The sequence below is a fragment of the Lissotriton vulgaris genome, chromosome 8, assembly GCF_964263255.1.
Source record: "Lissotriton vulgaris chromosome 8, aLisVul1.2, whole genome shotgun sequence".
Classification (NCBI taxonomy): domain Eukaryota; kingdom Metazoa; phylum Chordata; class Amphibia; order Caudata; family Salamandridae; genus Lissotriton; species Lissotriton vulgaris.
The window spans coordinates 319,304,706-319,328,110 of record NC_141696.1 but is presented as its reverse complement, the minus strand read 5'-3'; the positions used below and the strand labels follow the sequence as shown (position 1 = coordinate 319,328,110).

General features: G+C 42.8%; 1 protein-coding gene across 3 annotated transcripts in view; it reads right to left on the bottom strand.

Moving 5' to 3' along the window:
• Window positions 1-23,405, bottom strand: part of CADM2 (cell adhesion molecule 2) — a 1,625,130-nt gene that overhangs the window by 662,544 nt on the left and 939,181 nt on the right. For 2 of the 3 annotated variants that reach the window (XM_086934078.1, XM_086934080.1), the window contains exon 2: window positions 15,471-15,497. The exons of the other annotated variant lie outside the window; for it this stretch is intronic. In XM_086934078.1, the coding sequence (XP_086790204.1) occupies window positions 15,471-15,497 (27 nt within the window). The remainder of the gene's footprint in view (window positions 1-15,470; window positions 15,498-23,405) is intronic. 3 annotated transcript variants of the gene reach the window in all.

Here is a 23,405-nt window from a genome sequence, read left to right as displayed (position 1 = left end):
TTAAGATATCAGTAACAGTAACTGTACAGTCCATTGGGCAAAACCCCTTAAGTAGCAGTTGTAAAGCAAACCTAGCGAAATGTAACCACAACTAAACAATGGATCTTACAGCAGTCCAGTGAGAGTCCGTTTAAGTTACAGTACCTGTGCACCTCAGTTAAGTGTGGACACACAAACTGAGAAAGTGCAGCCCTTTAGAAGATCAAAAAGATGGGGCCTGGTCCGTCCTCAGTCGGCCTCTGATGGGCTCAGACGGGCCGGGCGAGAGGAAAGTATCTGACACAGTTTGACTTTGCAAGGGCTCCTGCTCCGACGCTTCTCCCGCCTCAGATATAGCGATCCCGCGCATGGCGGCTCTCAGGGACCCAGTGGAAAGTATCTACCACAGTTTGAATTTGCAAGGGATCCAGCTAAGCCGCTTCGCCTGCCTCAGATATAGCGCTCCTGCGCTCCGGAGGCCTCCCGCAGGGCGGCTCACAGGGACCGAGTGGAAAGTATCTGGCACAGTTTGAATTTGCAGATGCCTAGTTGCCAAATCTGCACCCAGTCAACTCGAGATTGCAGAACTGCAGAGACTGGTGCATGATTCTTTGGTTACAATGCTGCCTAATTAAAAACTGCCGGGTTTTTTTGATTGTGAAAATGTGCCCTTTCCTCCACCACACTGATCGGTTCACACGGCACTGCTAGAGCCGTCCTTTTCTCCTCCTGACACTTTCCAGCAGGCGGAGCTCAACACAACACACTCGGTATCTCCTCGACTGACTCATTCAGCCTGCGGCACATGTTACGCGTGCTAAAGACTCCAAGCAGAAATGTGTGTAAAAATTAAGTAAACATAGGGGCATATTATCAAGGGGGTTTATCTCCGCTTTTTTGGCTTTAAAAGCCAAGAAAGCGGAGATAAAATTATCTCCCTATTACCTAGCTGTCGCTAACACCAGTTAGCGACAGCTAGTAGGAGATAGCGACCATCTTGGGCCCCACTTTGCATGTCAGTGATATTTATCACTAATGATATGCAAAGTGGGCGTGCCAAGATGTTAGCGACTGAAAACAGTCGCTAACATCGCTATCTCCTATTACCAACTTTTGGAGATATTCGCGCTAAGCGTGAATATCTCCAAAAGCTAACACCTGCCCTGAGCAGTTCTTAGCCATGTTATCCAATGGGAGGTGGATAACATGGCTAAGAGCATTAGCTCGGTAATGCATGAATATCGCTGACTTTTCAGCGATATTCATGCATTGCAGCGATTTTTATCGCATTTGCGATAAACCTTGGTAATACCAAGGTTTATTTGCGGTAAACATCGCCGCAGCGCAGCGGTAAATTTTTGTCTCTAACCAAGCAATAGCGATAATTATCGCTATTGCTTGGTAATATGCCCCATAGTTCTGTGATACAGCTCGAGCATTCGTTAACTGTACATGTATATTAAATTAATACAGTACTATGGCACAGTTCGAACATTGGTACAGTCGAAAAAATAACTTTCTTAGACAACCTCATTCTGAGTGAAAAATAGGCAAGGAGTCTGGTCTTAACTATACTACCTGGGGGGCCTGCCCCATATCCCTACAATAGTAACTAAAAACAGCATAAAATCGTCAGCTTTCTATGTAGCACAGTCAATGGTTATAGGTCTTGAGGCTGTACACAAATAAGCAAACTAACACGCTGGAAAGCGGATTAATACATAAAACCAGCTACGGGTTGCAAAACGCCCCAACCACATTCAAAGTAAAATGTAACCATGGCAGAGCGCTACGCAGTCTAGGCCGGGGGCTGCGGCATGGAATAATTGTAATCTTTTACTATAGTTGTTAACCGTGGTGGAGTAGAAAATGTAATTTGCTTTCTAATCTCCCCCAACTGTTTTGATTTTTCGTTTCCTTCTTTTACCCCTGCTCCCCAAAACAGTTTTACTCCCACCCCTTGATCCTGCAGACCTGATAAAGACTGTATTTCATTCTGTCCAAATATTAAGGCATGAAAACAGTGAAGCCTCTCAGTTTGTCCGGGTTTTGTTTTGTACAAACGCAGGAATAACATTTTTGGGTATATATATTTAAAACATTCTTAAGTCTGTATGATATATGGCTTTTTAGAAATTACACGTCCAAGCAGAATTAATACATTGCAGTAAAAATTCATCTGGGCATGTAATTAGGACATAAACCTAAAATAGCATAGTTTGAAACTTCTAATTTAAAAAGAGCAGTGTGATAACTGTAGGCATTCGTCCAAATGCCTGCAGCAAAACATCGCAGAATCAATTCACATTTTGCAAATAAAAGAAGCATTCGCATCAGTTAGATAAATATTTGACATTTAAATTCTACACTTTGATGTTGTTCATAAGAGCTATGTGTTAAATTAATAACATAAAATAAAGCATATGAAAGTGTTTCCCAAGAAGATAAATGGCAAGTGCATTAGGCGCTCGCGTTTCTCTCATGTAAATTCAAAGCTACTTGAAAGAATATTGAATGCATACATTTGCATAAACCTTTGTACAGAGTACATGGACAACATTAAGTTAATGTACCCAAAACAGAATCTAACATCAACCATATAAAATGGTCAAGTTTCTTGCAGAATGTGTTTTGGGGTCTATGTGATCGTGGTTTATTATTGGGGTGGATTGGTGTCCACCACTTGTAATAAAGTCACCATCTTGTTAGCTCCAGTCAAAGTTTTCAGTAATTTAAATCTGAGCTCAACCCCTGGTTCCTAATGCACAGAGCACACAGGCTTATCCTCACAAACATGCGTAAAGCATTTGAATTTGATGTATCAAAATAGTTAAAAATCACCAACACAACATAATAAAAATCCCACTCCAATTTAGAAAAATAAGGTGAAATTCAATAAACATAAAGAAGCCAAAATGACAAAAACGGTAGGTTGAAATATGTGTTTGTAAAGATTGAGGTGAAAATAGCACTAAAGATCCAATGATAGTCAGTGTTCATGGTAGACCAGGATCTTGGTGAGATTTGAGTCCGACAACGATAAAGCACAAACAATCACAACAGCACACTTTTAAGGTCCCCAGGGCCTTAGAGGGTCTCTTAGAGACTTCAAGGGTGTCTAGCAGAGCACAACAGTAAAGCCCAGTCCAATTACAGTTACCAATGTTCAGCTGTGAATTTACAGGAAGTGGGTTCTTTCAGCTTGCTGTGCCCCTGTAGCCACAGACGTCAGCCAACTGACCCTTGGAGTCCACTACTTTTTTCGCGGCACAGATGGGAGCAGTTCCAGTCCTTTAGAGCTCCTCACTGGTGACACAATGCAGGCCTAGTCCCCTTTGTACTTCTGCTGGTCCAGAGACCATTCTGCGGCAGTGACGTGGGTCCCACATTTATCCCTTGCACCAGCTGGTGGGTGGAAGAGATTCCTGGGCACTCCCAAGCAAGGGGTAAAAGTTCCCAGTCTCAACCCTACCCCCTTTTTCATTAGTTTCTGTTTGCTTTACAGGAACACCGTCACAAAGTGCCATGTGCCAGGGCAATGCCAAGATGGCTGAAGTCTTCAACCACACTAAACTTGGGCTCCGAGTGCTCAGGTGTGTAGGGGAGTAGACTATAAAACATACCAGTGTCCACCCACAACACTAAATACAATTTCAGTATAAAGCAGAATACTCCTACCCAGTCAACAGATCAGGGCTTGATGCATCACAGTTTTTTAGCTCACTGCACCATCCCAGCTCAGAACCTGGCTACATGCAAATTAGTCTGTCCCTGGCGCAGTGCATCATGGGAACAGGGCAGACCAAACTCCCAAGCCAATTCTTTAACTGGAAAGGAAACAAGCTTCCGGGGACCGGTTTCGGGCCGAAGACGGCTGAAGTCCGACGATGAAGTCCCCTTCATCGTGCCCACTATGTTTTCAGGATTTACAGAAATGCCTAACTTCATTATTATCGGGTGCAACATCACCCAAGACTGATATATCAAAATTATAAATAGGGGAAAACGTGAGTGCTGGTTTATTATTTTTACACTGTCCTGTATCACTACCTCTTTGTGATTTTATAAAAAATGGTTTCATACACATTTTTTATCGGCGGCAACCTAAGGAAGTTTCAGTATCGCTTCAGGTGGAACGATAACTGCATTAACGTGGCCTAACCTTAGCATCAAAATAAATAAAACACTGATTTTTTCTCAGAATATATGGTGGGCAAAACACATTCTAGAGTGCTTAAGGGGGCAAACAGAAGATAATTCCATGACTGAAAGATCTACCTGATACAAAAATTTAGATATATAACCAGTACATATGTTTTTAACAGTAACCTCCGAACTAGCTTGAGAGTTTAGTGTGGGCTACCATATTTTTATTTTCAAGTGATAATGGTGGAGGGGAGTGAAGCCCTCTGGAGAAAGGTTTTCTGGTAAGCTACATTTGGCACTTGCCTCAAAACAGCGTAGGTAGTAACGAATTTTGGGCATCATTTTGATTGATTGATCTCTGCCTGAGCTCTGCCTTAATTGATTTCTGTATTTATTATCTCCTCCATTTACTAACCAAAATTTTTTTATACAATTTAATCTGCCACAGGCCATCTGGCTGCATGACCACAATGACTACCCCAGCGGTGACCCCCTAGGCTGTGGTCACTATATCCACTTCCTTTTCTCCTGAGTAGTCGCAGGTGGCTTCTGATCTGATATTCAAGTCAATCTGTATCATCCATAAATAATTTCGTGGGACACTAACATTTAAAATGAAAGTTTTTCTAGTTAAACCCTTTACCTGCATTGCAATCTACTTTTGAGGGTGTGCTGTTCATGCGCTGTATTAATGGGAAATATTCGATTAGTGAAGCAATTTCAAAATGGATTAAAGAACGACTCTACTTTTGTACTAACCCATATTATATTTGATTCACAAAACATTTCAAAATCTTTTATTTCCATTACTTTTTATCCTCCAGCAAAATAGCTAATCGTCTCTGGCTTTCCACCAACCACACCCCAAATTAGGTGTACGTATGCTACAAACAGGAGAAATAATTGAATAAAGCTAGATGTGAATGCTCAAAAATAGGAATTGATCTCATACGGCCAGCTGTTTTGTACAAGGAGTAGAAATTGAATAACAATACATTTTGGGAATATGAAGGTTCTCTATAGTGGGATCCTAAAGTGTGGCCCTTCTAGTATCAATCTTCCTCTGTCAGAACATCAGCATATCAGATTAGGTAACACACTCTTTGGACGTCCACTGGTACGGTAGGAGCTGATGGAGTAACTCATAGACTACACCGGTACACTTTTTATGTGGGAATATTAACTTAAATGTTCTTAGACTACAATCTGTTATTTTATCTTAGGCATTTTAGGGTAATTGTTGCAACTATTCAAGATACTCTTTTGCTACATGCCAGCCTTCTGGAAACCAACAGGCCCATCTCCTGGCTGCCATTTCCTGAACAAATGTCGGTGAGAGTTTTACCCAATCTGAATCAAATGTTGTGCTCAAGCTAATTGTTGCTTACACCATCTTTAGGCCGAAATTGTGTCTGAAATGGACATGAATACAGTACTAGTAAGGAATCCTTACAATTTGTAATGCAAAACCAAAGGTGGCATTGGAGCTTTTCCTGTCATTTTGGAACTGTCATCTGACTTTGACCCCTTTAACGATTAGATTTCTATGGCACTACATGAGTTCTTTGGAGCAGGCACTACCCTCAATTGCATCCCTACTGAACCAACGCTTTAAGTAAACATTCACTTTAGCTGGGATGTTCTCCAGTGCTCTTCCTTTCTCTCATCTACTCAACGTTTATGTGACTTCGGTGGTTGTGCGGTTATTTGCAAAGAACATTGATAGTAGACAGATTCTTCTATGGGCTCCACATGCTCTGAGAGCAACTTTTAAGCCTTCCTCGTGACTAGAATCTCATTCACTCGCTTTAGTAGATTAAAACGGAAGGATATAAAACAAAGAAACTGAGGCATTTTCTTGAACTCCTGTTGCAATCAACCATGTGAGACTAGAGCTTGTTCTAAAGACTGGTGCCACGTTTATTCTTAATCTCCAGATTAAATGGGTATTGTAAATTCCACAATCCCCTCATGCATGAATAATTTAAATTCATCTTACATTTGAGCCAGGTAAAGGTGTAAAGTTTGTAACTTATTCAAAATGCAAGAGTTTTTCGCACGTTTAAAACAGTCGAATATTCTGACCATAATTTGATTGTTAAAAGACAGTGAACTGAAAGGTAATTTACATCGTTCCTTAAAATAACTTATGTCAAACCCCCAGTGTTCAGATCTGATAAATGTCTGGTCTACTATGATTCCTGGTGTCTGCATTCATTGTCCACATTCTTCTGGATGCTGATGTTTCAAACCTGCTTAACATCTGCTTAACATCACTTTAAGGTTAGCCTTAAAACAGTGCAGCAGGTGTCCTGAGCATGCAGTTCCTAAACAACGGACCATAAGGATCCACTATTATATTCTTTCCCTTATGTAAAGGAAATTCTGAAGAAATCTATAGAACATTTACTCTCATTAAATTTGTCTCTAACTTTGTTGTGCCACTTGTTGTTTGTTGCACTTACCAAACGTTATAGTCAGTAAAGTTAGAACACTAATGCAGATTATGAATTACATTTTCAGTGATATTTAATAACACACAAAATAATTTAAACCCACCCTACATTCTCCTTTTATTCTTACTACATTTATGTTTCCAAGATTGAAGAAATGGTATTGAATTTTGTTAGACCTGGCATCCTTGGCGTGATTTCCCCAGACTTATTCACTTCTGATCTACTGTTTTATTGACTTAATTGTGGCTGCCTTTAGGATTCTGAGAACTTTACTATTGCCAACCAGTGCTAAGGTGCATATGCTCTGCACTCAAAACATGATAACATATCTAGCAGACAGGGCAAAGTTAGGCACACACAGCCTATTGGCACCGCTGTATAATAAAAGTCTTTTGACAAAACTGCTGGGCCCGACTAAACACACGTTGGTACTCTGGCATAGAGCACAGGCTAGACTTAAATGGGGGGGCGTGATAACAAAACTTACACCTTTGTGGGACACTAAGCAGCTAGGATGTCTGAGACACAGTAAGGGATTCACCCAATGGGACAATATAGGGATCACCACAGTAGGGGACTTGTGGACAAATACTGGTATGGTCCCTTTCTCGCAACTACAACAGCAGTATGACCTGGGTCCCAATGAGACATACCGATATATACAGATACGCCATGCATTGATGACGGCCATTGAACCGGGATCAAAGGTCCCCGAATCCTCCCCGTTGGAGGACCGTCTGCTCACTGATTTTATGCAAATGGGTGCCACGTCCCTCACATATCGGAAATTGCTGAGTAACCTACCTGATCCACTAACTAAACTGAGAGAGAAATGGGAGGAAGAGTTGGGTGAAATGGATGAGACAGACTGGAACGCCGCACTAGCATCCCCACGAGAGGCGGGCATCTCGGCCCGCTTCTGGCTGGTACAATTTAAGATTCTACACAGAGTATATTATACCAGAACTACCTTATACAGACTGCATAGGGCTGACCACCCAATTTGTTTGCGGGGTTGTGGAGGGGAAGGGACACTGCTACACACACTCTGGGGTTGCCCGATTATTAACGAATATTGGCGATGCATTATGCGGACCATTTCCCAAACTCTAGAAGTGTCGCTCACGCCGGACCCGCGAGTATGCTTGCTGAATGTATGGGGAAAGAATGACTTGACACGTCAGGGACAACAGTGGGTAATAGTGGGAGTAATGTTAGCCAAGCGTGATATAGCGCAGAAATGGGGGGCAGCGGAAATACCTACTTTGGCACAATGGTGCAGAAACATGGATAGACTGATGGTAACTGAGCGAGCGGTGTACAAGATAAGAGCTAACCCTCGCAAATGGAACAGAATATGGCTACCCTGGAACAGTTACCTGAGTGACCTGTGTGAGCCTCTTCCAGAAGGGGATGATGATAGCTCCGGAGATGAGGACGAGCTAGATGACTGACTCACCTAGAATACTGAGGGGAGACGGGAGGGGGTTTAGGTACACATGTGATTGCTAGTTTATACTACCCACAAAGGGAAGATACAGAACAGTGATCCGGGGAAACCCACTGATGTGAAAGGTCGAATGTATATTGATATCTTTCTAGAATGTTTATCAATCCTAATGAGTCTATAGTTGTGTTCAGATAAAAATAATAAAAAGTAAGACGTTTGACTTTCTTTCATTGTTACCGAACTGTCTTAAGTACACTGTCCATTATTGCTGCCGGACCGGAAGGTTGTCGGCTGAAGAGCTGTGTTACACCGAATTCGAATTACTACATATATGGCAAATGTTCTCCGGACATACAAGGATTGTAATGTACATTTGACAACTTCTAATAAAGTCTTACAAAAAAAAAAACATGATAACATAGGCTTATCCACAATTGACATTTTTAATTTATTTGTAAGCCCCTGATAAAGCGCACTATATGTGTCCAGGGCCTGTGCCTGTACAGCAAATGCTACTAGTGGGCCTGCAGCACTCAGTAGACCTTTAAACATGACTCAGGCCTGTCACTGCAGAGTCTGTGTGTGCTATTGAATCTGCCATTTCAACCTGGAAAGTTAACCTACTTGCCAGGCTCAAACCTTCCCATTTAGTACATATAAGTCACCCGTAAGGTAGGCCTTAGGCAGCTCTATGGGCAGGGTTCAGTGTATTCGAGGTAGGACATGTACATTTGAGTTTTGCATGTCCTGCTGGTGAAACACTGCTACATTTGTTTTTTACTACTGCAAGGCCTATCTCTCCCAAAGGTTAACATTGGGATTGCATTCAAACATCTTGTACATGTAATTTACCATTTTGAAAACATAAACATTTAGAGTTTGGTGTCGCTGAGCTAAACATTTTAAATCACAACTTATGATGAAGTCAAATTTTAAATTGTAAGTCTGAAAATGTCACTTTTATAAAGTTTCCATTTTCATACGTTAACCATTCTCTACCTCTGCCTGTCTCTGTATACACGTCTGGGTTAGGTGACAGCTGGGCTTTGTGCATTCCATCTATACAGACACACATAAAGGGAGCTGGGCTGTGAAATTTGCATCCTAATGGGCCTTCACCGGGCTGATGGGCTTTCCTGAAGTATATTGGGATGAAGAAGCTGACACTTGCACCTGAATAAGGCTGTGCTTGACCCCACGCAAAGAGCTGCAACCCACATGTATTGAGTCAAGAGCCAGGCCCGGAAAGCCAGAGTCATCAAAACACCAAAACCTGGTTTCTAAGGTGCTTCTTTAGATTTAATACTTTACAAACGTGTGCGGAGTACTATAATTTTCTAAATTATATACACTCCTCTTCTTTCTTTTTTATAAGGTAGTCGCAAAACGTTTTCCGCCTTTCATTTAAAACCCAGTTTTTTACAACTGACAGTCTCCTAAATGCCAGAGTCCTTTTAGCTTAACTCAATATACATTCACAACCAGAGGGATTTCATGAGTCAGCAGAGAAATGTGCTAGATAGAAAAAATGTGAAGGACAAAAGGACTCCTCACGTGCGCACCACCAACGGGGTCACTGGCTGGTACTCACAGTTGGGCCCACTTTTATCATCATCGGTGGTCATTTTGTCCGAAAGAAAATGAAAAAGGTGTCCAAAAAAGAAAAAGCGGACTGTGGGTGCAGTGAAGTGAACAGGTCACATCACACGATATGACCAGATGTGATTAAAATTGACAAAAAACACTCTTATAGTAATTACTTTATTATTTACTGATTATATTTTATTAAATTGAAAGGGACAGGTTGCTATTCATGCATATCATTACGAACGCCAACATGTTTCTTTGCCACAGTAATTTTTGGCAAATTCTTCTGGGCCAATCACTTCGCCGAAGCACCAGTATTGGACACACCGTTATGGAAGACTGTCAATTATAAAAACACACAACACACTGCGTCACTTTCTCTCCTACCAATCACAAAATATGGTCTGTTGTGATTTTAATTCTTAATGAGCATATTCACCCTCACATAGCCACTGTCTCGTGTACGGGCTTTTACTGTTGAGGTCGACCAGAAAAACTCCTTATATGAGTCCTTCTTGTGGGTTGACCATTCATTTGTAATGCCAATCTAAAATCACATACAACAGAAACTGTGTCAGCAGCATTCAACCAGCATGTAAAAATGAAACATTGTCATGCAAAATAACAATAGTGCCAAACACTACTCTGTTCAGATTGCGAAAGACAGCACTGCATTGCCCTGTCACATAAATATTTTTCTTGTATGTAACTTCCATGCGGAGACTTCCTGTTTAGTCTATCTTGTGTACACCTTCAAAATGCAGTAGTACCAGTAAAACTCTTAAAAATCGTCTGTTCAAAAGAGACATGCCGCTTGTATTCGGAAACAGCTGCCTCGATTCCTACCCTTTCCTCCTTACCACCTGGGGCCTCATGAAGCGCGTGGTCTCCTTCAGTAACTTCCCTACGTGAGTCCGCCCTGAATAAACACTTCCGCATCCAATCACGTGTATGCGTCTGTGTACGTGTCACGTAGCGCGGTTGAGAACGTGCCATCTTAGAGAGGGGAAGTTTGTTTAAAAACATAAGGCAATAGCTCTTACAGCATTCAAATTTTGTTTTATAGCCGCAAGAAACTAAGGCGGTTTTATTTTCAGCATGTTATAGGATCGCCTATTTTAAAGCAATCATTGCAATCAGCAAATTATCATATTATCACCAGCGCCATGTCCTGGAGCTCTTATTTTGTTTTCTCGATTTCGAGATACCACAATCCACAATTCTTTACTCCTGTTAGTATCAACCGAAATTATGCCGAAAGGAACTTCCACACTCAGCTACCACCCAAAACACAGGGAAAATAGTTTGTTTCCAAATGTATTCAATCACTGTTTGATCCGGGGAGGTTTCACCACAATGTTTTTCATATATGTTTTATGGATGATTTAATCCCAAGGGGGACTCAGTGGAGATCCCTCACCATGTGGTTCCTCTTTCTCTGACACCAAAGGGCACCAAATTTCCACACATCCTTCCACAAACCCGGAGCCCCGAGGTTTCGAAAGGACATTGCCTGGATACAGTTAAGCTACAGTCAAAGGAAAATTGAAATACAGTGAGGGAATTGTCCACATCTTAAGGTAGCGTCATATTGATGACTGTGTAGAACCATCTAGAACCAGGGGCCTTGCAAGCTTCAGAGGTCTCTTTGAAGTCTCTCCCACATTAAAGGCACTTTTGGGTAAAAGTACTGGACCCCTGACACCCCCAAACCAAAACCTTGCTGGAACCAAGGACATTCTGCAAGGAGAAGAGCTGCTGTACTGTAAGAGGGAGTGCCACTCTGCTAAATGCATTGCTGTGTTGGCCAGCTGCCTTCTGATTGCTGTGCAACAGGAGGGTCTGTCACATGCTACTTGCTTTGCTGTGCTAGCCTGCTTCCTGCTGCTTATTGCCTGGGAGTGAGAAGGGGTAGACCTGCTCTCTACAACCTGTTTCTCCAAGGGTTTGCTGATTTGCCTCCTATTCTTGCAGTCTCAGTGCCATCAAAGACTAGTTTCAACCCTGCTCAAGCTGCTGGACTCTACGATTTCTGGGTCCTAACCTTGCCTGAGGTGCCCAGATACCCCCTCCAGTCCTGGATCTCAGAAGTGGGTTTGGCAGCTTTTTTTTCATCAATGCATCTGCAACCCAGAGCTGATCAGCACTGATGCATCGCCCTTTGGCACCAACCCACTGGCTACTTGATGACAGCGCTTCCAGCATCAACGCAGCACAAAGATGACAGCAATCCTACCGTCCTTCCTGCTCCTCAAAGATGCTGCACCTGCAGTTCAATGGAGCTTGATGATGATGCAGGAACTTTTTTGTGCAGCTCGACATCGACACATCCAGCTCTCGGTGTTAGAGATGCTACTGCCAAAGACACACCTGCAGTTTAACAGAGCTTGGCAGCAACACAGGAACACCTTTGCACAACTTGACTACGACCCATCCAGCTCTTGATGTTGACACTGGCTGCCGTCCAGGTATTTCCTCACCAGGACCTGTCAGAGTCCTGTAGCTAGCCTGCCCTCCATTGCGGTCCACCTGAACATTGGATTTAGTCTGGCCTAGAGGGGCCTCAAGTAAACTTCAAGCACTATTGAAATCTATTCACTGTTTTGGGATTTCATATTTAAAAATTCATATCTCGACTTTTACCAATTGCATTTTTGTCATTTTGGTCCGGTTTTACTCAGATAAATATTCTCCATGTTTCTAAACTGGTGTGGAGGTTTTTGTAATGTTTTCACTGCTACTGTCATTGAAGATTTGCACAAATACTTTACACATTGCCTCTTAAGTTAAGCTTGACTGCTCTGTGCCAAGGTAACGGAGGGTGAGCACAAGTTAATTTAGTTTGTGTCTCTCACTTGCCCTGACTAGGATTGTCGTCCCTACTTGGACAGGGTGCAAACCTCTGCAAACTAGAGACCCAATTTCTAAGATTTTTTAAAAGTTGATTTTCTTTTACTTGATTAAAGGATGTTTAAAGTAGCACTGTGGACATTTTAATAACTAAAGGGTGCAATGTTTTGTATGAATTGGTCATAGTGTGTTAGATTAGAATAATAAACGTTATTGAGGAAAAGGTAAATGTATACAATTGTAAATTCTACATCAATATGTTGATTTGAGAACCACAAGTTAATCCTACTGCCAAGTTCTTTCTCTCAAAGCTGGTAGACGTATTAGGTGCATGGCTAAGGGCATGAAATATGATGTTACTACTACCTTTAAGTATTTACAGAAATCTCTTCTACTCTACAAGAGCTTTGCAATTACATATTTGTATCTATTTGGCTCTACAAGAGCTTTGCCATAGAACATTTGAATGTCTACCTGAAATCAGCAACTCAATAAGAAAAAGCTCACGCAATTTTCATAAGACGTCCAAGTTAAAAGGAAAGTCTGAAATTGTGTGACAGGCATCATTGATGAGTTTGTCTGTCTTCTGCAGGAGGACATAATTCTGCTGGAGCCATCAGAAGAAGCCTCACCTTTCAATGGTTCACTCAACAAAAGTTCTAGTGCACAGCATATCAATAAGAGGCATTTCTGACAAAATGTTACAGGTCTACTGCTTACTTAAAACCATGCTGGTCAGAAGATCTGTATGGGACACTTGAGTGCCCTGGTAGATCTATAATTCAGAAAAGGCGGTGGTGATGAACAGAGTGTCTGAATTAAGCAGACCACTCTTACCCAGTCCAAAGATCAGGGCTAGATCCATCACCGTTTTTTAGCTCACTGCACCAACCCAGCTCAGAACCTGGCTACATGCAAATTAGTCTGTCTCTGGCCCAGTGCATCATGGGAACAGGGCAGACCAAACTACCAAGCCAATTCTTATACTGGGAAGGAAACAAGCTTCCGGGGACCGGTTTCTGGCATTTCAGCCATCTTCGACCCGGCTTGCTTGAATCCTGATGGTGCAGTGAGCAAGGGACTCATGTCTGAGTATACCCTTCCACGCTTATGGTGGACAAAATGATTCAGAAAAGGGGGTGGTGATGAACAGAGTGTCTGAATTAAGCAGACCACTCTTACCCAGTCCAAAGATCAGGGCTTGATCCATCACCGTTTTTTAGCTCACTGCACCAACCCAGCTCATAACCTGGCTACATGCAAATTAGTCTGTCCCTGGCCCAGTGCATCATGGGAACAGGCAGACCAAACTACCAAGCCAATTCTTATACTGGGAAGGAAACAAGCTTCCGGGGACCGGTTTCTGGCATTTCAGCCATCTTCGGCCCGGCTTGCTTGAATCCTGATGGTGCAATGAGCAAGGGACTCATGTCTGAGTATACCCTTCCACGCTTATGGTGGACAAAATGATTCAGAAAAGGGGGTGGTGATGAACAGAGTGTCTGAATTAAGCAGACCACTCTTACCTTGGCTTGGTAGTTTGGTCTGCCCTGTTCCCATGATGCACTGGGCCAGGGACAGACTAATTTGCATGTAGCCAGGTTCTGAGCTGGGATGGTGCAGTGAGCTAAAAAACGGTGATGGATCAAGCCCTGATCTTTGGACTGGGTAGGAGTGTTCTGCTTAATTCAGATACTCTGTCCATCACCACCCCCTTTTCTGAATCGTTTTGTCCACCATAAGCGTGGAAGGGTATGCTCAGATGTGAGTCCCTTGCTCACTGCACCATCAGGATTCATGCAAGCCGGGCCGAAGACGGCTGGAGTGCCAGAAACCGGTCCCCGGAGGCTTGTTTCCTTCCCAGTATAGGAATTGGCTTGGTAGTTTGGTCGGCCCTGTTCCCATGATGCACTGGGCCAGGGCCAGACTAATTTGCATGTAGCCAGGTTCTGAGCTGGGATGGTGCAGTGAGCTAAAAAACGGTGATGGATCAAGCCCTGATCTTTGGACTGGGTGGGAGTGTTCTGCTTAATTCAGATACTCTGTCCATCACCACCCCCTTTTTTTGGTAGATCTATAAGCATCCATGATTGGCATTTCATGAGTGTACACAGAATACTGAATGGCATGGTCATGCTTACAAAGCAGGTAAACACAAAGAGCAAAATGTACACTTTTCAATCTGCACATCTGTTGCAGACATATCTCTATTGCTTCCAAGTAGCCATAAATGCAGGACTTCAACTGGGGGCATACTACTATAGATGTCACTGAGTAGTGCTGTCCTTAGAATTAATAAGTTTACAGAAGAGTGCCAATCAGCTCGGTTATTGCTAAAGAAGGCCTTCAATCTGTTTTGAGTTTGATTCGTATTCTGGCTGATGATTTAAATCAGTAGATTGTGTGTTTTAACAAAGCGACATGTAGAACAACGAAATAACCACCCATTTCATATCAATACACAATATGTCACACAGATACATTATCTGCTTCTGCACGCACACTGTTTCACAAACCAATGTCCTTATTGTAAAAAACACACTTTGGAGGCCAAGAAGTTTTCAACCATTTCAACTCTCACTTCATAATCTCGGTAAAATGGGAAAAGGTCTGCACCGGGCATTTGTGTGTAACTGATCAGCAACTGATGGCGTCTATCATCAGAGTAGTTTTTATTAATTCGAAAAAAAACTTTCATGGCACAAAACATCTGCTATGAAGTTAGACATTCCATGAGAAAACACATCGCTGTACTTCAAGCAATGCAGCCTCCTGAACAGGCTAGACTGTAGGGACTCGCTGTTTTAATGAGGTTTCCGCAATATATAGGACATAAAGTGTTTGACACTGACATGCATAGGGAAGTGACGGAAGCGGAGCGGATGATTTATGACAGGGCGTAGGATGACATGATTTCTTCTTAATAAAATACCATTTGCTTCCTGGCTCCATACCGCAGAGTTTTTCATTTTATGTTTTTAAGAACGAAAATGTGGGCTCACCTTTAACTTTGCTCTTGGTAGCAGCCACTGGCACAGAGGTAAGATTGCAGAAGGAGAAGAAACAGACAGAGACAGATTAGACAAATGATCGGATTCGGTGAGTATAGAGAGAAACTTTATCACTATTGATTCAGAGCTAAGAAAAACAATTTATTTTAAAGATGATTTGAACAATTTGTTTGAGAGGTGTACAGCTTCTACTGACCTAAGATGCTGTAAAGACAGACGATATATGCTTCAAATTTAGTTAGTGTATGACAGACATCCTTTGCAGGCTAAGCACGAAGCGCGGTAAAACCATTTACCATTAATCATAAGTAGCACATCCAATCCAAGTTTTTCAAGAAACCTCAAAATGTCGCCTAAGACAGTTTCACTCAGAATGCTCCCACACTGGACTCACCCCATGATCAATAGTTGGCAATATTACTAAGGATGTTGAATTACTTTGCTACCAAATATTACACAGACAGCAGGTAACAGTTAAAACCCTTTCTTGCTACTGTTTTATCCGTGGTAAAAAAAACCCATAAAATAAATAAATAGTCAAACTGCTGAAACAGAGGTGAAAATATTTGCTGATACAAACTAACCAGTACTAAAGTGCTTTCTTCTTTTAGCATGGGGAAATTCACTCACACCCAATTGGCATATTTATTTTACTTGACAGTCCCCAGTAAAGTGGTTGTGCTTGTATCCAGTGCCTGTCAAATTAAATGCAAATATTGGGCCTACAGCACCCATTGAAGAAATTATCATTTCCATGTGGCAAAAAAAACATTTGACAGGCCTAAACCTTCCTTTTTAATACCTATAAGTCACCCCTAAGATAGGCCCTAAACAGCTTATAGGGAAGGTGGCAGTATATTAAAAAAAGTTGGACATGTTCTTTTTGCTTTTACATGTCCTGAGAGTGAAAAACTCTTAAATTAATTTGCACTCCTGAAAGGCCACCCTCAAAAAGGGTAACACTATTACTTTAAATAAGTTATAACTTTCAATTGGGAGCAGGTCAGAATATCCAGTTTGGTGTCTAAAGAATTGTAATTTGAAAGCCTCTTTAATTGTAAAGTTTGCTTGTAAGTCACCATTCTGAAAATGCCACTTTCAGAAAGTTGGCACTTTCTTGTCCCAACCATTTAGTGTCTGCAGACTGTATCAAGAGTCACAGGCCTAGGAGTAGCCGGTAGTTGGTCCTTGTGTATTGCTCGCAAGCAGTGAGACAAAGGGAACTAGTAGTTGGCAGGATGAGCCATCTTTCACTTGATAATGGGGAGGAGCAGTCATCTACCACATTTGCACATCACAAAGACTCTGCCCAGCACACTCATAAAGGGTTTTGACACTAATCTTTTGTGACTCCATAAAAGCTAGGGCCAAGGCAGGAAGGCAGAAAATTCCAAACACCTTTGAGGGTAGAACCTTCAAAATTTCCCCTACTTCAAAGTGAGCACAAGGTATAAATGATGGACCCACAGATCCAACTCTTCAGTAAACTGCGGACCTATGGAAGGACTGATGTGCTTCTCTGCAAGAAGGACTGCTTCAGTGCTGTCTGAGAGAGACAGATTGAACCTGCATATTGAAAGCAGGACCACCAGAGTATCTCCAAGGGCTAGTTACCTGGCCTCCTGATCAGAAACTGAGGGAGAGAAAAGGCTCCAAACACCTTGAATCCTGCACCCGGAATGTACCAGCTGTGAGTATTGCCCCCCCAAGTTGTGCCACCCCTGTCCTGGACACATGTAAGTGTGCCTGAAGATGCTCTGCCTGCCCAGCTGTGGTCCTATAAAGAGAACCTATGCAGCCCAATGCATCTCCTCACAGCTGCTTCCGAACCGCCACAGCATGGCACATCTCCAACTCAGGCCCTCGTAGTGCAGCCCGGAATCACCTCCTAACCGCTGCTGCTTCACGCATACCCAAGGCAGGCCTTCACATCAGACTGTCCAGGAGTCTGGTTTAGAGTATGATACATCAATTTCTCTCTTTTGTAAGATATTTATATTAAGCTGCTTATAGAAGAGGGTCACCATCTAATTTGGGGTGTTTAGCCTTTAGATAATTATTCTTTTCTTTTCATGTAAAGATCGAAATACAATTTAAGAACAATCAATCAAACAGGATTTGCACAGCACCTCTAAGCACCTGCCCAGGCACTCGGTTTCTAGGCTTAGTCGAATAGCTAGGTCTTGAATCTCTTTCTAAATTCTGTGAGTGAGGATGATGTCTGGAGGTGGAGGGAAAGGCCATTCCAAGGCTTGGTGGTGAGGGAGAAGAAGGAATGGCCTCTGCCATGGCTTTGGTGGATTTGTGGTGCATGCGTGAGGGCCATGGAGATGGAGTGAAGGTCTCTGGATGATTGGTGGAAGTTCAGGCAGTGGTTGATGAAGCTGATCCTAGGTCATGGAGGACTTTGTAGGTGTGTGTCAATAACTTGAATTGGCAACTTTTCTGGATGGGGAGCTAGCAGAAGTTCCAAAGGTGTTGGGTGACTTGGGTCCATTCGGGCAGGTTGAGGAGAATCTGGCCAAAGAGTTCTGGATCATCTATAGTCTCCTCATAAGTTTGGATGTGGTTTCTGCATACAGTGTGTTGCCATAGTCCATAGGGCTTGAGTGACGGGTTTCCTTATGCAGATGGGAAGCTATTTGAAGAGATTTCAGAGCATGCAGGGGGTGTGGAGGCAGGTGGAGGAGAATCCATTGATCTGTCATTTCATGGTGAGTTTGTTGTCCAGGATAATGCTGAGGTTGTGGGCATGGGCTGTCTGTGAAGGAGTGGGTCTGAGTTCGGCAAGCCACCAGGTGTTAGTCCAAGGGGAGGCACTGTCGCCAAAGATCAGCACTTCAGTCTTGTCAGTGTTGAGCTTCAGACAGTTGCTCTTCATCCAGTCACCAACGATCTTCATGCAATTGTGGAAGTTAGGCTCTATGGTTGAGGGGTCTGCTGAGAGCAAGCGGATGAGCTGGTTGTCATCGGTGCAGGATATGATGTTGAGGTCAGGGCTTCTGACAATGTCGACTAGAGGTGTCGTAGGTGTTGTAGAGGGTGGGGCTGAGGGATGAGCCTTGAGGGAAGCCACACATGGTGCTGTTGGGTTCTGTGATTAAGGGAAGTAGGCAGATTCTCCACAGCCTTCGACACAGTATCACACCACACCCTAGCCCGCAGACTACTGGAAGCAGGAATCCGGAACAAAGCAAACAACTGGATCCGCACATTCCTATCCAGCAGAATACAGCGGGTCAGAATCCCTCCCTTCCTCTCGGACCCCACACAGACCACATGCAGAGTCCCCCAAGGATCTTCCATCAGCCCCACCCTGTTCAACGTCTACATGGCCCTTCTTGCATCCATCGTCAGAGCACACAGACTCAACATCGTATCGTACGCAGACGACACCCAACTCATCCTCTCCCTATCCAACAAACCCAACATCTCCAAACAACTTTCAAGAAGGAATGGAAGCAGTCGCCAGGTGGATGAGGAACAGCTACCCACAACTAAACACGGACAAAACCTAAGTACTCATCTTGGGCCCACACCCTGATGCCTGAACGGCCCCCTCATCCTCTGGAACCCAACCTGCTCCACAGACCATGCACACAACCTTGGAATGATCCTGGACTCCTAACTCAAAATGGACCGCCAAATCAAGGGTGTCACCTCTACCTGTTTCCATACCCTGTGTCTTCTGAGAAAGACCTTCAACTGGATTCTTCTGGAACACAGGAAAACCGTCACCCACACCCTCATCAGCAGCAGACTGGACTACTGCAATGCACTCTCTTCCAGGATCAACAAGAACCTCACCTGCAAACTCCAGAATGTCCACAATGCCTCCACCAGACTGGTCCTCAATCTACTGCGCCACTGCCACATCAAACAACAACTGCGAACTCTAGACTAGATCCCCGTCAAGAAAAGAATCACCTTAAAGCTTCTCACCCACACCCACTAAGCCCTTCACAACTCCGGACCCACCTATATGAACCACTGCCTCTCATTCCACGCACCCCACAGATCCCATGGCTTAGCAAGGCTCTACCTTGCGATGGTGCTGCACATCAAGAAGACCAGAACAGGAGGTTGTTCCTTCTCCTATGTCGTGGCCAAGGCATTGAACACCCTACCTCTGCATCTCAGACAGACACCAACACTCTCCAAGTTCTTGAAGAACCTCAAGACCTGACTCTTTGACAAATCACCGTGAACATTCGAGAGCTGCGCGATCCCAGCCCCCTCAGCACCTTGAGAACCCTTCAGGTGAGTAGTGGCGCTTAACAAACCCTTAATTGATTTATAGATTATATAAGTGCATTCCATGAGGAATGATGTGATCCATCTGAGGGCGCCTCCCTGGATCCTGATGCGGTGCAGTCTCATGATGAGTTTGGGGTGGGATACATTGTGGAATACTGCAGAGAGTTTAAGGAGGATCGGGGCCACCAGTGTATCATCAAGGTAAAATTCACTGTACAATACTCAAAGCATAATAGGGTTCAACTATCTTCAAACCTGGCATACCAATATGCTTCAGCCAAAAAATCGCTGCTCCTTGAGATTTTTACGTATGATAGAAGATCCTTAGGGGTTCAGGGTCTAGAATAAAAGAACAGTTTTGGCCTACGCTTCAGAATCAAGCTGGTTATCTTCAATTCATGAATCTCCTAAAATGCAAATGTTTAAAACGGGATTTCAATTAATTACAAAGTCCTCATAATTGTGAAGGAAGATTGACAGATTTAGGAGTTTTTGGTCCATTTTCTGCATCTGGTTAGACTCTAAATCTCGTATGCAGAACCTCCCATTATTTGATGTTTTACTATCAAGTGCTATGAAGGGCCTCTGAAGTGGCCCTGCTATGAATATTGTTTTATAAAATTTCTAAATAAAAAATAACTAGGAGGGCCAAGACGCCTCCGGGTCCTTACAAATATTTTCACTATCAATAAAGAGACTGTAATCTTCAGTTTACTACATTGAGAGAGATAGTTAGGAAGCCAAGAAAGCTACAGTTTTACACAAAAACACACACCATACATAACTTCTGAAGACTATTGAGAAGATACGCACAGTAGGTTTGTTTATGCCATTGAGATTCATTATCCAGATGCTAGAAGTAAGTGTAGTCATTTGGGTTTTGTTTGGATCTACACAAAAACACAATAGCCACAGAGAATCTTTTTGAAAGTAAATAAGGAAAACAGATGTAAAGGCCCCTCATGAAAGCCACACAGTTCAGCAGTTTATTAGAAGGCAAATGTGAAGTAGACCTGTCAAGGATCTAAAAAGAAAATTCTTAAAAATAAAAACATTCAGTACGCAGCAGACAATTCTCAGGTGAAAGTTAAATATATAACAACCCAAGGAGGTGACCAGGTCAGGGGAGGTGTGTCGTCATGATGATGACTGAGGATCACAGGGTAGTATGTGTGGAAGAATAGAAAGAGTCACTGATGGCTATTGAAATTCCCATCTGACCACCCTCATGGCGGAATTTCATCATGTGGGAATTGTGAATCGACTTAAGCACCATCCAGACCAAGAGGTAACGGTGCGGAGGTAAATGTCGATACATTAGCCATAATAGTGCTCGAAAGACTATTGCTGATAAAGTGCAGTGCTCAAATGATAATGTGTAGATAAAATTGGCTACCTAGATCAAAGAGAAAGTTCAATGAGAAATGTCTAGGTGTCAAGAATAAAAACCCGCCTAGTCATCGAAACATGGGACAACATTATGGCGATGTGAAATGGTCAACATGTTTCAGCCAAGAGGAGAATTGCTCCAGCTTTCGTCAGGACCTCAATAAACAATACGCTACTGCAAATAAAAATAGTGCCAAGCTACAAAAAACATTAAAGAATGTATAAACATAAAGATGCTATCTGGATACTGTTATATCTACCAGTAACTTGGAGCCCCAATGTCCACTGGAGACAGTCTGAGTTCTCCCCAGCATTGTGTGGGTGACGGTGAAAGTTAAATATATAGCATTTACAAATATTGCTAGGCGGAACAGTGTTACTGAAGTGTACATCTAAATTGTCACAGTAATACTGCACTGCACAAAGGCAAATGGGAGTTTTTGTCTGAATTAGGGTTCTCATTTATAGGGACTTGGCGCAGGGCAATTTCACTACAGTGTATTCATGTCCTTTCCTCCTGCGCTGGTGGCGTTTCAGCAGCCTAGCACCAATGCTAGCACCCTTACACAATGGTGCAAGTGTTCCTATGTTGTTGGCAGGATTGCTTAAGTGCAAAGGAGCACCTTCCTGCACAGAAACAATCCATTGCGGTGTGTTCCTCTTTCTTTGTGTGCTGCATAATGCAGCATACATCGAAAGAGGAGGAATAAACAAAGAGAAATAACGACATTTCTCCTTGTCACTCCGCACCTCATGAGGCATAAGGTTTTGGCACCACCCCAGGTTTACATGGGCTAGTAAATTTGGAGAAGCATCAACATCCATGGGTGTTGTGTTTTAGCAGAAATGTGTGCTGCCTTGCCTTACGCCATATCTATGAGGCCATTCAACGACACACAAAGACTTTGAGTGGCCTAATAGACACGATTTGGTGGTTTGTCTCGCTGGAACGTCACAAAAAGCGAAGCTACGGCGTCCGAAGGGGCACTTATACATTCCCGAAGGATTCTGACATATGGAGTAATACTACACACAATGGTATTCCACTGGACTTCGTTTGCCAGGTACAACCTGGATGAATATGCTCACAGAAAACAGTGTCAAATGCAGGTAAAACCGGCTAAAATGGGTGAACTAATTTAAATGTCATTAGCATTTTCCCAATCTTGCAACCTTGAAGTAATTCTGTATCCCAGAATCACTGAATAGCCTGGCTTCTGTAATTCTGGGCCTGGAATTGCTGATTCGACGTGTCAACACACCATTTATTGTGGACCTAGGTGTTAATATTTGCATTGCAGCAGCTTTGAGACATTAGAGTAGCTCGTTTTCACCGCCGCTTAAATTAAAATGGAGTCAGAAGACTTTATTACACTAGAAATTAATGTTGATCACTATATGCCACAAATGTAATAATTACTTTTTATGTCACAGTTTCCTTGCCTTGCTATATAATATTATGGAAATAAAAACAAGCTTGAAAAAAAGATGACAAAATAAAGCAAGATTAAGTGATGATACATACATTTTTATTTGCTATCCATCTATGACCAGTGGCACCGTTTCATTTGATTTAGGAAAGCTTTAGGGGAGTGATGGCTCATAAGTAGGATTTTTGTTTCTGGTTTCCTTTTTTTTTATAATTTACTGTACTGCATTCGAATGCGAAGAAGAACGAAATATGTCTGTACACTTGAATAAAGTGCCTATTTCCTCCTAAAATGCTTAAACTACTTGAACGTTCATAGAATGACAAACTCTGATTAAATTAGCCAAATGCGCCGAATACTATTCACAACAAATACGGGAAGCATGCGCCTAGAAGCAGCCCGGCTATCTCAATTAACATTTCAAATGTGTTCGCAATTTAAATATGGACATCTGCAAACGTGCAATTATCTATGCTGCTAAGAAAAAATACAAAGAGCAACATCAGTTGGTGCACGAATGAATAATGAAAACCAGAGGAGCTCTGAGCACAGACTATTTTAAGGCACAGGAAGGAAAAGGATTGATTGAATTAGAGATGTCTTATTACACTGGATATTAGCTTTGGAAGAGGTTTTCACGACTGCACCAACCCCTGTGTGATCAATAGTGGTTCTCAGCGACAGCTCAGTCGCCCACTGAGGTGCGTCTATACACTGGGACAAAAAGCAACGGGGGTTGTGCATAAGAAGCTGCAGGCGACTTTGGGCCTCATTTTCTGTTGAAGTTGCCTGGGCCAATCCCATAAATCACTGTGTTGAATGCTGACACTGCGAGGCGACAGAGAAGCAC